This window comes from Rhinopithecus roxellana, chromosome 5 (assembly GCF_007565055.1).
Source record: "Rhinopithecus roxellana isolate Shanxi Qingling chromosome 5, ASM756505v1, whole genome shotgun sequence".
In the NCBI taxonomy this organism is placed as follows: domain Eukaryota; kingdom Metazoa; phylum Chordata; class Mammalia; order Primates; family Cercopithecidae; genus Rhinopithecus; species Rhinopithecus roxellana.
In genome coordinates this window covers 67,742,480-67,757,998 of record NC_044553.1, presented here as the reverse complement: position 1 = coordinate 67,757,998, position 15,519 = coordinate 67,742,480, and the positions used below count along the sequence as shown (strand labels likewise).

Sequence of the window (15,519 nt, the reverse complement as noted above, 5' to 3'; positions counted from 1 at the left end):
ATCCCAGTACTTTGGGTGATGGAGGTGGTAAGATCACATGAGGCCAGAAGTTCGAGAGAAGCCTGAGCAATATAGACCTCATCTCTACAAAGTAAAAACATTAGCCGCATGGTGCTGTGTACCGGGAGGCTGAAGTGGGAGAATTGCTTAGGTCCAGGAGTTCAAGGCTGCAGTGAGCTGATTGCACCACTGCACTCCAGCCTGGATGACAGAGTGAGACCCTGGCTCTTAAAAGTAATTAATTGGGGCCGGGCGCGGTGGCTCAAGCCTGTAATCCCAGCACTTCGGGAGGCCGAGACGGGCGGATCACGAGGTCAGGAGATCGAGACCATCCTGGCTAACACGGTGAAACCCCGTCTCTACTAAAAAATACAAAAAAACTAGCCGGGCGAGGTGGCGGGTGCCTGTAGTCCCAGCTACTCCGGAGGCTGAGGCAGGAGAATAGCGTGAACCCGGGAGGCGGAGCTTGCAGTGAGCTGAGATCCGGCCACTGCACTCCAGCCCCGGCGACAGAGTGAGACTCCGTCTCAAAAAAAAAAAAAAAAAAAAGTAATTAATTGGCTGGGCGCAGTGGCTCACACCTGTAATCCCAGCACTTTGGGAGGCCGAGGCAGGCGGATCACGAGGTCAGGAGATCGAGACCATCCTGACGAACACGGTGAAACCCCGCCTCTACTAAAAATACAAAAAATTAGCTAGCTACTCCGGAGGCTGAGGCAGGAGAATGGCGTGAACCCGGGAGGCGGAGCTTGCAGTGAGCTGAGATCCGGCTACTGCACTCCAACCTGGGTGACAGAGCGAGACTCCGCCTCAAAAAAAAAAAAAGTAATTAATTAATTAAAAAGAATGTCAACTAGAATTTATTGAGGCTGGGCAAGGTGGCTTATGCATATAATCCCAGAGCTTTCAGGGGCTGATGCTGGAGGATTGTTTGAGCTCAGGAGTTCAAGACCAACCTGGGCAACATAGCAAGATCCTGTCTCTACAGAAAAACGTTTTTTTTAGTTAGCCAGGCATGGTGGCATGCATCTGTAGTCCTAGCTACTTGAGAAGCTGAGGCAGGAGGATCGCTTGAGTCCAGGAGGTTGAGGCTGCAGTGAACTATGATTGTACCACTGCATTCCAGCCTGGGTAACAGAGTGAGACCCTGTCTCTAAAAATAAATAAATAAATAAACAAATAAATAAAATTTATTGAGCACATCTTAGATGCCAGAACTGAGCTAAGCACTTTGTAAGTATTATTCCCTTTAATCCTCGCCACTATCCTATGTGATATATATCCCATCTTCCTATAATTCCATTTTACAGATGTGGGAGCTGAGGCTTAGCAATACTTGAAATAATTTGTCAAAGGCTGTGCCCCTTATAACAGTGGTTTAAGGATTCAGACCGAGACTTGTTCCATTAGGAAGCATGAGCACTTACCCAGCACTGGGGGGCTTAGAGTGAGAGTCAGCTGTCAAGGGTGTGGTGGTCAGACCTCAGCCCCAGAAGCATCAGGCCACTTTTCCACCCCTGTTCCCATTTCCTATCCTTTCTCCAACCATGAGAATTCCCCAGCCCCATCTAAACAGGGATAGTGGTTTGATAAAACCGAGGTAGTGGTTTGACTACCTTGAGGAAAGGATGGAGAGGATGTCATTCCCTCCCTCTGTCCTTACTCTCAGTGTGGCCTTGCAAGCCTATTTGTGTCATTGGTTTGTTGCCTAGGATGAGCCGGAACCAGCCATCCGAAAGAGCTACCAGGCGGTAGAGCGGCATGGGGAGACAATCCGAGTCCGGGACACTGTCCTCCTCAAGTCAGGCCCACGAAAGACCTCCACACCTTATGTGGCCAAGATCTCTGCCCTCTGGGAGAACCCCGAGTCAGGTACCTCTCCCTCTGGCTGGGTACCCAAGGGGCAGCTGTCTTCAGCAGAACTGTAGGCCCCAGATTGGCCCCTGCCTGGAGTTTGACCTGGCATGAGTCTCCCTGTGTTCCTGGCACAGAGTCTGCCTTCCACTCGGCCGGGGTCTGTCTGCTGCCGAGGGCTGTGGGTGACCTTGTGGCTTGGGTTGGATCAGCTCATTAACCTTTGCAGCCAGCAGAGCCTGGGCACCTGTCCCCCCACCTCACCTGTCAGTGCCTTCTCCCCCTTCTCCCTCCATGCCTAACAGCATTCCAGGCCACTGAATGCTTGGCCTGGGGCAGGGGACATGGGTGGCCGGAGCCTGCAGGATTGGGCCAGGCATTGAGGTTGAATGAACCTCCAGGGCAACCAGCCAGCCTCTCTGCCTAAGTAACACAAGTTGCCAGTTCAAGCTATAACCACTGTATTGTCCCCCCAGGAGAGCTGATGATGAGCCTCCTGTGGTATTACAGACCTGAGCACTTACAGGGAGGCCGCAGTCCCAGCATGCACGAGGTGAGCTGCCCGGCAGATGGGTCAGGGAGGGCAGGAGAGACAGAGGGAAAGGTTATGGCACTAAGACGTGGTAGGGGGAGGGCAGCCATGGGCTGTAGTCACATCCCTGCGCTTGTCACTTTGGACTCCAGAGAACCTGGGAAAGGACCCAGGATTTATTCTCTTTTTCCAACACTGCCCCAATTCATGTTTCAAAGGAAATAATCACCTTTGTCTTAAAAAGGGGAACAGAAAGGGAACCCTCAAGGTAGCAGGTGCTAGTGAGAGCAAATGGATGTGTTCTCCTGGCAACAGGAGAGGTGAGGTGGAGCTGCATAGCTGGTCACTTTTGGTATTGTCTGTAGTATGGGAGGGGAGGGGAGAAAAGACTCCTCCTAACACCCCATAGGCTCTCCACCAACTGTGTGCTAAAAGAGGTGAGTGCCATCTGTGTGTGCCCTGGGCTCACCTGTTATTTCACTTTCCCTTGCAGGGACTTTTCATCTAACTGGAAAGATGAACATTTCCCCTCTCCTACGCTAGGCAGAGCTGGGGGTTGGGAGGTCAGTGACAGTCAGGGGCTGGAGCAGATACCTGGCTATTCTGGAGAAGGCGGGGACCTAGAAGGGACTCAGGAGGAATACCTGGAGGCAGTAGGTGAGGCATACTTAGACTGAATTTCCAGGGAAGCTTCCTGGCTTGCTGGAGTCATCTCAGGCCAGCAGAGGGGTTAATGTACGCCTTGCTCCTGGAATGAGGTGCTTTCCAGCCCTGGTAACAACCTCCACCTGTCTCCCTTTGAGCCCTTGCAGAATGAAGTCTTTGCATCGCGACATCAGGACCAGAACAGTGTGGCCTGCATCGAGGAGAAGTGCTATGTGCTGACTTTTGCCGAGTACTGCAGGTGGGTGGTTCCCTACACCCTCTGGCTGGCCTCTTCCCTCAGGCTCCCCAGGCATATTTGGGGGCTGCTTGGAATTTCCCGAGAGGATCTCATTCTGCTCTCTACCTGATCTTACTCACTGAGCCTAATCTCCCAGGACTTCCTTCCTTATTGCCTGCCTCTACCATCTGATTCTTTTTTGGAAGAAAGAAAAATTGTTGCCACACTGAGGTAGAATGGTTGGAGCAGAGTTGGGGGGTAACATTACTGCTCTTGGAAAAAATTTAGGCGAATTGGCAGGTGAATGGAGGGAGGCCCTGGCAAGTGTGGTTCTCCAGTGACAGAGAAGATAGCCTGGTGGTTGGCAGAGCAGACATCACCCCTGGAATGGGTGGAGACAGCACCACCCCTTGGGGAGCTAGGATAGCCTAGCTCTCTGGGTAGAGTAGAGTAGGGTAGGGTAGGGTAGGGAAGGAGTTGGTCTTCCTGCAAAAGTGACTGTAGTAAAGACAGTGAATGGTATCTCTCTGCAGGTTCTGTGCCATGGCCAAGCGCCGAGGCGAAGGCCTTCCCAGCCGAAAGACAGCACTGGTTCCCCCCTCTGCAGACTACTCCACCCCACCCCACCGCACAGTGCCAGAGGACACGGACCCTGAGCTGGTGTTCCTTTGCCGCCATGTCTATGACTTCCGCCACGGGCGCATCCTTAAGAACCCCCAGTAGCCTCCTCATGCCCACGCTGGGGCTACCCGTGGGCAAGTGGGGCTCGGGGTAGGGGGCACTGCTTGAAGCACAGCACTTGGTTAGGGGGCCACAGAGGCCTAAGTTTGCTGGCCTGTGGTTTTCTTGGGCGGGGGAGGGCAGGGGCCCCCCGTGGGTTCTGGGCCCCAGGGGAGGGAGCTGGGGAGGCCAGGGTATAAGAAAAGCATCAGAGCTCTCAGCTTGGCCCAGGGTACCTTTTGTGGTTCCCCTGGGTGGAGATTTCCGAAGAAGTAGTCTTCTCTGAGGCTGGGCCAAGCCTGAGAGACATGGGGCCCTAGGAGGGGTGGGGGTGGCAAGGAGGGGCAAGGTCCTTCAGGAACCAGACCCAACAGGCCCTTCTGTAGCCTCCTCCGGGCCCTCAGAGGGGGAGTGGGAGCCAGCTTTACCTCACCCACTGTGACCCGCCGCTTCCCCTTCAGCCTGGGACCAGGGTTTCCTAGATCCCAGCACAGCTCTGAGCTTGTTCCTTTGAGGCATGGAGAGCCAGAGTCTGGCTTCCAGAGCATTGACTTCCTCTTCCTAGACTTGAGGCCTTTGTCTGGCTTTCCTCCTTTGCCCTGCAGTAGCAACTGGTGCTGGGACAAGTTGACCCACCCTTCACAGTCAAGGGTGTGGCCCGCTTGAGGGAGTCTCCTGTCCACCTCCCAGAGAGGGCCACCCAGCAGGTCTGGCTTCCCAGAAAGTTAGCTGGTGATTATGGGGTTTGGCATGTCTGGGAGGGAAAATGGGTGCTGGGAGAGGGTTGGGGGCAGGGGGCAAGGAAAATTGCTACCTGATTTGTTGGAGATTTTTCCTCTTGCCTTACACATGGAGGTTCCAGTAAACCTCTTGCAGAACTTCACACATGATTTTTCAAGCCACACCCACCTGAAATCAAACCAAAGGAGTGCTGTGGCTCCCCTTGCCCTGCCACCTTTTCCCTAGTCTTTTGTAGATTGCACTAATTTACATCCCAGCGAGAATCAACACTGTATCAGTCCACAGACCTGCTGAGCTGCAGCCACTTACTCTAGGAGCTAAGGACCTGCATTTTCAGTTTGTTCCTGTTGCCCAGAGGCCCTGTTCTCACCTCATGCTGCTCCCCAGAGTAGACTAAGAGGCTCAGTCCCCTGTTGTCCTTGTGGAGACTAGGCCTTGGCCCTGGCCCTGAGACTCTTGTGAGGGGGCTGGAGCAGCCTGGCTATTTCCTATTTGTACCAAAGAGGAGCATGGTGGGAGAGGGAGTGGAGTGCAGTGTGGCTTGGGCGTGGCGCTGGGAACCTGCTAGCTGAGCACTTCCACAAGGGCATACTCCCAGGGGCAGGGGCCAGGGCTGAGAACTGCAGCCCTGGGTCTTCCCTTAGGGAGGAGGGGCAGACGAACCCAGCAGGCTGAGGAGGTGGCACTGGGTGAGGACAGTTGGGCAGGGGCTGCAGAGGGAGGTAGAAATGAACCCTGAGGGCTCCCCCGACATGCCCTGCCCTGTCCCCCTTAGTAGATGAGTTGCTCCTGATTGGTCATTGGGTTTGGGTGAGGCCTGGAGGCGTCAGAGGTGAATTTATGCTTGGGAAGCCTGATCCCAAACCTGAAGGGAAGGGACTTGGGTCTCCTTGTATTGAATAAGCTGTTTGGAGGAAGGTGTCCGTCTGGGAGGATGGGGCAATAAATGAGGTTGGCAGAGTGGCAGTGGGGGCTCCGCAGAGCCAGCCTTGGAGCCTGCTCACTCTGAGCCCTTGCTGCCGAGGAGCGCAGCCTCACCTAGCAGGAAAGGAGATCATAGCCCTCCTCCCAGGAGGTAGGGTCTGCTGCCCCGAACTTAAATGCTTTTGAAATCTCTTAGATGCGGAAATATTTTTTCGAACCTGAAAATGCAGCTGGTAGAATTTCAATGGAAGCATAATCCATGTAAAATATATTTTAGTTGATATTTTGTAAAATGCACTTTTTGTGTGTGTTGATCCTGGTTTCCCAGATCTGTATTTCAGTGTTTACAAGGGAGGAAGGACCTTTCCTCACCTCCCTTTTGACAGAGATTAGAAGTACTTCTTTAAGAAAAAAATAAATTTGAGAAATTGTATTGATTTAGAAAAGGATCATTTCCTGTGTGTCCTTTCATCTTTTGGTGTGTGGGTGTGGAAAGACTCACTATTCTTATTTCAGAGGTCCCTCTTTGACCCCTGTGGCATGGATGCTCACTGAGGCCAATGAGCAAAGAGGGCAGGGAAGCAGGGGGAAAGAGAGTGAGTAGAGGAGACAGAGGGACTGGGAACTTGGAGTTGACTTCTTGATTTCATGGTGGCCACAGCTGCCTGCTTAGGTCTGTGCAAAATACTTTGGTTGCCAGCCCTCACCTGGCCAGTGACTTGGAAATTGGCCCCCAAGTCGGTACATTACCTTCTCTCACGCAGTGGCTTCTGCCTGTAATCCCAGTGCTTTGGGAGGCAGAGGCGGGAGGGTTACTTGAGCCTAGGAGTTTAAGACCAGCCTAGGCAACATAGACCATGTCTCTGCAAAAATTTTAAAATTAGCCAGGCCTGTCAGTGCATGCCTATATAAGTCTCAGTCGGGAGGCAAAGGTAGGAGGATTGCTTGAGCCCAGGAGTCCGAGGCTGCAGTGAGCCGTGATCACACGACTGCAGCCTGGGTGACAGTGAGATACTGTCTCAGAAAGAAAAAAAAAGATCCCTCCTCATCACCTTGGGGAACTGGCCAGCACTGTACGAGGGCCTCTGTCTTGCAGCTGGTGCTTCTTGCTTGCTGAGGAAATAAAGGCCACATCATGGGGCCAAAGGTTTGTGGCCAGCTGACCCCTGCTTCAGCCCAGCCCTGGTCCCAGTCTGGAAGCCTCAGTGTTGACCATGTTCCAGGTGGAGCAGCTCTAAGGCCATAGAGGTTCCTGGGAGCCACAGCACACAGCACACCCCGCACCGTCTTCTGCATTTTGCTAACGCATGGTGCATGTGGGCAGGAACATTTCTTCAGAAGTTATTGGTGGCACAGACACCACCATGCTTTTTCTAGTTCTGCCTTCAGTGTGTTGTCCACAAGACTCCCTTGAGGTGAGTGGTAGCCTGTCCTCATCTTACAGACATTGGTGTGGAGATAAGTTCCAGGTCCAAGGACTCTCACTGCCTCACCCTGACTGCTAACACGGAAAACTACCCTCTAACATTAAAGAAGGGAGCACATGTAGCCACATTATCAAAAAATTTTAAAGGTCTAAGGTCTTTTTTTCCTCTCCTGGTTTAAAAGACATACTTACTGGAAAATACGATTTTAATAGAAAATCCTATCACCAGAAATGTATACCTTTAGGACTATTGGAAGCAAGGAGCAGCGGAATCAAGGCAAAACCTTCACACAAACTTCTGATGCAGCAAATGGACAGGTGGTAGCCTGCAGATGCACCGGGGCAATCGGATGTGGAAAGCCTGCCCTGGAGAGATGGAAGGCTGCAAGGCTTTGCCGTTCCTTCCCCTGGCTCATCCCGTGTGCTTTCCTGTTGCTGGGATTGGGGGGCCATCAATGAGTCCTCTGGTGTCACCTCATCCCTCAAGTCCCCTAATCCTTCTGAATTCATCTGATCACTGGTAGCTCCATTCTCGCAGTAGTATCTTCTATTTTCCATCACCTGCTCTGTACAGTCTGCCCTCAAGTCAGCTGCTTCCTCCCTTTTAGCCATTCCATGATATGCCCCATTAATCTCTCAAGGGCCAAGATTAGGAATTTAGATTTTAGAATCAGAACCACCCATATTGAGTCTCATCTTCCCTGAGCTTCTGTTACTTCAGCTATACAAAGAGAATGCCCACACTAGCTCCCTGCCAGGGTGGCTGTAACAACTAAAGGAGATAATGAATACAAAACACTTAGCGGCCACTGTCCGAAGTACACTTGGGCTCTAATCGTATTGCTCTGCTGCTTCAGAGCCTTGCTGACTCTCCACAGGCAGCAAGAACGTAGCTGGACGAAGTCAGGCTACTGAGCCGGGTTCCCAGTGGGAAATGGTGGTTGCTGACATCCAAAGCCCTTGGGGTCTGCTGTCTGCCCAAGTGACCAGCCTGGTGCCATGGAGCACACATTTAGCTCCAGACAAGGAGACAGCGTGTTGTTTCCCTGCTGTTCTGTGCCCTCAGCTCCTCACCCTTCCAAATGTGTGTTGGCCACACCAGCAGCTGACAGACCAACGCGTCAGCCCCTCCCCAGAGTGCCCAGTTATCCCACTGCCTCATGCCTGGTGAAGAGAAGGTAGAGGAGGGGAGATACCATTTCCAGATGTTTCAGCATTACCCAGTGGACAAGCACTGTAGTCAGTCCCCAGGTATTGCTAAACACAAGGGTCACCATGGAGACCCTGGTCAGTGTCTGACAGTCCTGCTTCTCTTTCCTGGAGTGGCCACGACCTGCGGGACTGAGGGAGGTAAGGGTGGCAAGGGGGGGCACACCGAGGACTCTGCTTCCAGCTGGAAAGACCAGCCTCCGGCATGTCTGGACTCGGAGAGAGCGCTGCGGGTCTCCCTGCCTCCAGACCGGTTGCTGGAGGAAGGGCTAGGGCAGGCCTGAGTTTGTGGTGGATCCCCCTGGTCCAGCTCCCGATAGACACACGCTGCACGAGAGCGGCCTCGAGTCTTTCCTGCCTTCGAGGTCTCAGCAGCTTTTGTCCCCAAGCCCAGAGGACAGGGGTGGCCCTGACTCAGGCGCCCTCTTCCGGGTAGGGGTCCGCGTGCGCCCTCCCCAGCCCTGGCCCCGCAGGGGCGCCCGCCCCTCTCCCCGCCCCCGGCGTGGGCCCGCCCCCGCGCCTGTGTCACTGCGAGGCCGCGGGTGGAGAGCGGCCGGGCGGGACATCCGGCCCGGGTCCCTCGCCGCGCCCGCCGCCCTCCGCCCGCCGCCCGCTTCAGCGCCGCAGCCCGGGAGCCGGCCACCCCTACACGCGCCAGGGCCGTCCCCTGCCCTCCCCTCCCCAACTCCCTCCGGGCCCAGACCCTCCTCCCGCCCCAAGACCGAGCCCGCCGCCCAGGCCGCCCTCGGATCGACCGGGCCCGCGCAGGCCCCCACCCCAGGAGCACCATGTTCCCCCGCCCGCTGACCCCGCTGGCGGCCCCAAATGGCGCCGAGCCCCTGGGCCGGGCGCTGAGGCGGGCCCCTCTGGGCAGGGCCCGGGCGGGGCTGGGGGGGCCGCCCCTGCTGCTGCCGTCCATGCTGATGTTCGCGGTGATCGTGGCCTCCAGCGGGCTGCTGCTCATGATCGAGCGGGGCATCCTGGCCGAGATGAAGCCCCTGCCCCTGCACCCGCCAGGCCGCGAGGGCGCAGCCTGGCGCGGGAAAGCCCCCAAGCCTGGGGGCCTGTCCCTGAGTGCTGGGGACGCGGACTTGCAAGTGCGGCAGGACGTCCGGAACAGGACCCTGCGGGCGGTGTGCGGACAGGCGGGCATGCCCCGGGACCCCTGGGACTTGCCGGTGGGGCAGCGGCGCACCCTGCTGCGCCACATCCTCGTAAGTGACCGTTACCGCTTCCTCTACTGCTACGTCCCCAAGGTGGCCTGCTCTAACTGGAAGCGGGTGCTAAAGGTGCTGGCGGGTGTCCTGGACAGCGTGGACGTCCGCCTCAAGATGGACCACCGCAGTGACCTGGTGTTCCTGGCAGACCTGCGGCCTGAGGAGATTCGCTACCGCCTGCAGCACTACTTTAAGTTCCTGTTTGTGCGGGACCCCTTGGAACGCCTCCTCTCTGCCTACCGCAACAAGTTTGGCGAGATCCGAGAGTACCAGCAACGCTACGGGGCTGAGATAGTGAGGCGGTACAGGGCTGGAGCGGGGCCCAGCCCCGCAGGCGACGATGTCACATTCCCCGAGTTCCTGAGATACCTGGTGGACGAAGACCCTGAGCGCATGAATGAGCATTGGATGCCCGTGTACCACCTGTGCCAGCCTTGTGCCGTGCACTATGACTTTGTGGGCTCCTATGAGAGGTTGGAGGCTGATGCCAATCAGGTGCTGGAGTGGGTACGGGCACCACCCCACGTCCAATTTCCAGCTCGCCAGGCCTGGTACCGGCCGGCCAGTCCCGAAAGCCTGCATTACCACTTGTGCAGTGCCCCCCGGGCCCTGCTGCACGATGTGCTGCCTAAGTATATCCTGGACTTCTCCCTCTTTGCCTACCCACTGCCTAATGTCACCAAGGAGGCATGTCAGCAGTGACCACAGGCTGTGGGGCCAGCAGCTGGTGGGGACTGGTTTCAACGCCAGCTTCCTGTGCTTCTGCCTGTCATTCGGAGAAACCCTGGCTCTGGGGCTTGGGGCTTCTCAGGATGCCTGGATGGCAGAGACTGCCCTCAGAAGTTCCTTGTCCAGGGTGGGTGCCCACAGTGACTCAGAGGACAGGGCTAGGCAGGAGACTTGCTGCTCCTCATTGTGGGGGGTCTCTTGGGGGACAGACACCAGTTTGCCAGTGAAGCAACATACCTGATCTAAAGACTGGCTCCAGATCCCAGGCTGCTGGGATTACGCAGTCCACTTGGTCTACCTTAATTTAACCTGTGGCCAAACTCAGAGATGGTACCAGCCAGGGGCAAGCATGACCAGAGCCAGGGGACCCTGTGGCTCTGATCCCCCATTTATTCAACCCATGTGCCTCAGGACTGGAGTGAGTAATCATACCTTATAAATGACTTTTGTGCCTTTCTGCTCCAGACTCAAAATTTCCTGCACCTGCCAGTTCTTTCCATTTTTCCAACGAAAGGAAAACGGAAGCAGGGTCCTTGCCTGGTAGCTCCAGGACCCAGCTGTGCAGGCACCCAAAGACCCGCTGTGCCCAGCCTCTTCCTTGAATTCTAGGAACCTCTTCCCTAATTCTCCCTTCCCTTCCCTACAAGGCCTTTGAGGTTGTGACTATGGCTGGTATATCTGGCTGCCATTTTTCTGATGCATTTATTTAAAATTTGTACTTTTTGATAGAACCCTTGTAAGGGCTTTGTTTTCCTAGTAGCTGACTTTTTAATAAAGCAGTTTTATATATAAGGTGAACATTTCTGTGATTTCCCTTGGAGCTCCTGTGGGCCCAGCAGATCTCCTCGATATCTGTCTCCCCATGTCAGGGGAGGCAGCCTGTAGGTAGAGAAAGTAAGGTATAACTTGGTTGGGTTGGTCCAGTGGGCCATTGCCTTTCCATGGAGACTTTGGGGGCTTTCTAATAGGTTATACCAGATCACAGACTCAGATTCTGGGATGTCACCAAAGGGCAGGCCCAGTTAGGAATGGTCTCAGGTCCAGGGCATACCTACTTGCATTATTCCCTAAAAAAGTAGGTGGGTAGGAGATACAGGATCCTCCTCCTCTTATTCAATAAGAGTTGAACAAGAAGGTCCCCCAGAACACTTTCTTTCTTTTTTTTTTTTTGAGTCGGAGTCTCAATGTGTTGCCCAAGCTGGAGTGCAGTAGCACCATCTTGGCTCACTGCAACTTCCACCTCCCGGGTTCAAGTGATTCTCATGCCTCAGCCACCCAAGTAGCTGGGATGACAACAGGGACATGCCACCACACCTGGCTAATTTTTGTATTTTTAGTAGAGATAGGGTTTTGCCATGTTGGCCAGGCTGGTCTCAAACTCCTGACCTCAGGTGATCTGCCCACCTCAGCCCCCACAAAGTGCTAGGATTACAGGTGTGAACCACCGCACCTGGCCCCGGACCATTTTCAAAAGAAAAAATTGTGTGAGCAAGGAGATTTTTTCTGGCATTACAAGGAAGGCAGGCAAAGAGGTTGAGTGAGGGTCAGGCTCTTGTTGTCTTAGGTCCAGAGAAAGTTGTGGAAGGAATACAGTTGGAGCAGCAGAGGACAGGCTTCAGTATGGCCCATTGCCCCATTGCTCTCCAGAGATCCCAGGCCCACCAGGAGTTGCTGGGCCCATGGGAGAGATGCAAGGGCAGACATGGCCATTCTCTGTTAGCCCTATTTCACATACCCCTAGTGGGAACTGCTGTACTTTAGGGACCTGAGGCTATGGTAAGAGGTGGGGTCCAAGGAAGGGAGGCAGGGAGGGCCCCCTTACAGGTGCTGCCTGTCCCTAGCTTTGCTATTGGTTGGACTTTGGAGAGGAAAACTAATGCTATTTCCCAAATTTGGGGTAGGGGGCTTCTATGGGCACTTATGGCTCTCCACCATGACTCATCAGGCCATGTTGCTTCCAGGAGGCCTTACCTGACCCCCTGTCTGGCTCAGACGTCCTTCTTCAGAGTCCCCTTGGCTCTGGGGACTTTACCTAGACCGATCAAGTCCCAGCCTTATTCCTCACCAGCTGCCTACCTATCTCTCAGAGCCTCTGTTTTCTCCAGTGTGTCGTGGGAATGAAAACACTGATCTCATGCAGGTTGCTGGGGTAGGAGGGAGTTAATGAAAACAAAATGAATAAAAGGGCCCATCCCTGCACCTGGCTCAGTGGATGTTCTTTTGGATGCTGATTGAACACCTGACCCCTCAGAGGCCTGTGGGGATGAGGGAGAAGCCAGGACACTGTGTCCGGCCCAGCACTGGAGATCACTACTACCTCTGGACAGGGCCCCTTTGACCTCTGGGTTTACTTCCTCTACCAATGAGTCAGTCCTTCTCTGAGTTTCCGACCCCTCAGGACCCCCGTACTGCACCCTCTTTTTCCTCCTTGCCTGGGACCTTTAGTGGCTCCAGACATACAGCAGCTAATCAGTCCCCCTAACTGGGGCCTGCAGCACAAACAGAGAACCTGGAGAACAAACACTGGGGCCAGCTGCTGTACTCACTCCATTTAATCCTCACAACAGTCACGTGCCGGTGGGGTCATTCTGTTTTACAGACATGGAAACTGGCGCAGAGAGGACAAATAACCCGCCAAAAGTGTCCAACCCAGGTCTGTCTGCCTCCCAAATAGGAGGCAGGGAGGAAAGGAAGAAGGCTTATGGAAGGTGTGGGTAAAGAGAAGAAGGAATAGGAAAGCGAAGTTAGAGGAAGGGTAGGTGGGGTTGTAGTCAGGAGTATTTGCAAACACTCTCCTTCCTCAGTTTTTTCATTCCCTCATTTGCAAAGAACCCAGTTGAGCCCAGCTGACTTTTACCAGTTCCTGCCCTGGAGGAGTGGGAGACAGAGCATGCTCTTGATGTGGTTAATTTATTGGCTACTCTCCTCCCAGGGCAGAAAAGGGGTGCTGGGCCATAGAGCATCCTGACAGCCACAACTGGACACCTGTGGTGTGGGGAGAAGTGTGTGGGGAAGAGGAGAGAGAGGGACAGGGAAGACAAATGCCACCTTCTGGGTCATTATTTTTCCTCTAGTCAGCCCCTGAGGAAAATAATTTGTCATCTAGCTTCCTTTCAGGAAAACAGACTTCTTAAAAGAAGCTGCCAAGGAGGTGGCATAGAAATGTGGCGTCCAGCGGGCCCTGGTGAGACCTGCTTTATGCTGGGTACCCAGGCCAGAGCTGGAGGCACTACTGGCTGTGGGTCACCGGGGCGGGGGTGGGGGCATTCTCAGGACTGGACGCCTGGACTGTGTCTTCTGGGGATTCCTCCTTTTCCTTTTTTTTTTCTTTTCTTTTTGAGACAGAGTCTTGCTCTGTCACCCAGGCTGGAGTGCAGTGGTGTAATCTCGGCTCACTGCAACCTCCGCTTCCCAGGTTCAAGCAATTCCTCTGCCTCAGCCTCCCAAGCAGCTGGGACTACAGGCGCCTGCCACTGTGCCCAGCTAATTTTTGTATTTTTAGTAGAGATGGGGTTTTACCGTATTGTCCAGGCTGGTCTCGAACTCCTGACCTTGTGATCTGTCCTCCTCAGCCTCCCAAAGTGCTGGGATTACAGGCGTGAGCCACCACACCTGGCGGATTCATCCTCTTCATTGCGTCTGCTCTGGTTTCCTACCCTCTGGAGCCATGCCCTACCCTACCGCCTGTCCCCTCAAAAGACAAGGGGCCCCTTTAGAACTTACTCCCCGGACAACCCAACCCAGGTCCCCTAGGCACAGGGGCAGTTAACTTCTCTCACAGCTGAGGCCTATGAACAAAGGGAAGGGGAGGAGCCCAAAGCAGGCGGGCCTTCCTGTCTCGACCCTGATTCTACTTCCAGGCTCCACTTCTCGTCCATTTCTCATCTCATCTGAAGGTACTGCCCAGAAACCACCTTAAATTTGGAGGCTCTTCCCGCTCCTTTTCCCACTCTCGCCTCTGCCCCCACACCCCAGGAGCAACACACCACACAGGGCCCCTTCAGGACACAACACGATAAGGGCAGAGGCGGGCAGCTGACCCACCCCCCTGGGTGAACACTGAACCCTCACCTTTCCATGGGCCTATCACCACAGGGCCAAGCTCCCAAGACCCCCGCTCAGGATGGATCTTTCTTTTCTTTTCTTTTTTATTTTTTTGAAACAGGGTCTTGCCCTGTTGCCCAGGCTAAAGTGCAGTGGTGCAATTATGGCTCACTGCAGCCTCAACTTCCCAGGCTCAAGAAATCCTCCCACCTCAGCCTCCTGAGTGGCTGGACTACAGGTGTACACCACTATGCCCGGCTAATTTTTTCTATTTTTTCTAGAGACTTGGTGTTGCCCAGGCTGCAAGGATCTTTGTTTTTGAACGAGCCCCTGCCTGGCTCTAAATAAGAGGAAGACATTCTTTCTCTTCCTAAAGAGAAAGACTAATAATGAACAGTAGCTACTGTGAACTGAGAGTACCCATGCCGGTGTTTTACATGCGTCATCCTCTCCATTCTTACAACCCAACAAGGTAAGTAAAATTATTTCCATTTTCTAGATGAGGAAATTGAGCCAAAGTGACTTGCCCAAAATTGATGGCGGGGTTGGGATTAAAACTCAGCTCCAGTTAAGGTTTTTCTTTTTCTACTTTTGTTCCTAACTTTTGGGTTCAGGGGATACATGTGCAGATTTGTTCCATGGGTCAATTGTGTATTGCAGGGGTTTGGTATACAAATTATTTCCTTGCCCAGGTAATGAGCATAGTACTCACTGAGCAGTTTTTGGATCTTCACTCTCCTCCCACCTTTCATCCTCAAGTGGTCCCAGTGCCCACTGTTTTCTTCTTTGCGGACATGCTTACTCAATGTTTAGCTCCCACTTACAGGTGAGACTGTAAAGTATTTGGTTTTCTGTTGCTGGTGTTAATTTTCTTAGGATAATAGCCTCTAGCTCCATCCATGTTGCTACAAAGGACATGATTTTGCTCTTTTCTATGGCTGTGTAGTATTCTATGGTGTGTATGTACCACATTTTCTTTAACCAGTCCACTGCTGTCCATTTAAGGTTTGTTCCCCTCAAAATGAATATGCATTATAAACTACCCAGCTTATTGGATTTGCTGATGTGCCTCATGTTCCTTCTCTCTGATTTGTGTACCCTTCTCCAGCCCTCCTTCTCAACACTGCACAAATGATTCTGTTCACAAGTCTCTCCGGCTATTATAAAATCCCTTAGGTTTGCCTACCTGAAGATCAGCTTTCCAGTACTGTTGGACCCAGACCATGAATGTACTAGACTA

At 53.7% G+C, this 15,519-nt stretch overlaps 2 protein-coding genes across 7 annotated transcripts in view; both read left to right on the top strand.

Moving 5' to 3' along the window:
- The window catches only part of BAHD1 (bromo adjacent homology domain containing 1), a 30,431-nt gene extending 24,323 nt beyond the window's left edge, over positions 1 to 6,108 (top strand). For 5 of the 6 annotated variants that reach the window (XM_030930015.1, XM_030930012.1, XM_030930014.1 and 2 more), the window contains 4 exons: positions 1,713 to 1,872; positions 2,331 to 2,407; positions 3,190 to 3,290; positions 3,803 to 6,108. In XM_030930015.1, coding sequence (XP_030785875.1) covers positions 1,713 to 1,872; positions 2,331 to 2,407; positions 3,190 to 3,290; positions 3,803 to 3,992 — 528 coding nt within the window. In that variant the 3' untranslated portion in view covers positions 3,993 to 6,108. The remainder of the gene's footprint in view (positions 1 to 1,712; positions 1,873 to 2,330; positions 2,408 to 3,189; positions 3,291 to 3,802) is intronic. The other variant, XM_030930016.1, reaches the window with a different exon arrangement.
- A 2,715-nt stretch (positions 6,109 to 8,823) lies between these two features.
- CHST14 (carbohydrate sulfotransferase 14) lies at positions 8,824 to 11,027 on the top strand. Its single transcript, XM_010359768.1, has one exon. It carries the CDS (start codon positions 9,078 to 9,080, stop codon positions 10,206 to 10,208), a length of 1,131 nt encoding a protein of 376 aa, XP_010358070.1. The 5' UTR covers positions 8,824 to 9,077; the 3' UTR covers positions 10,209 to 11,027.
- Positions 11,028 to 15,519: the final 4,492 nt, after the last annotated feature.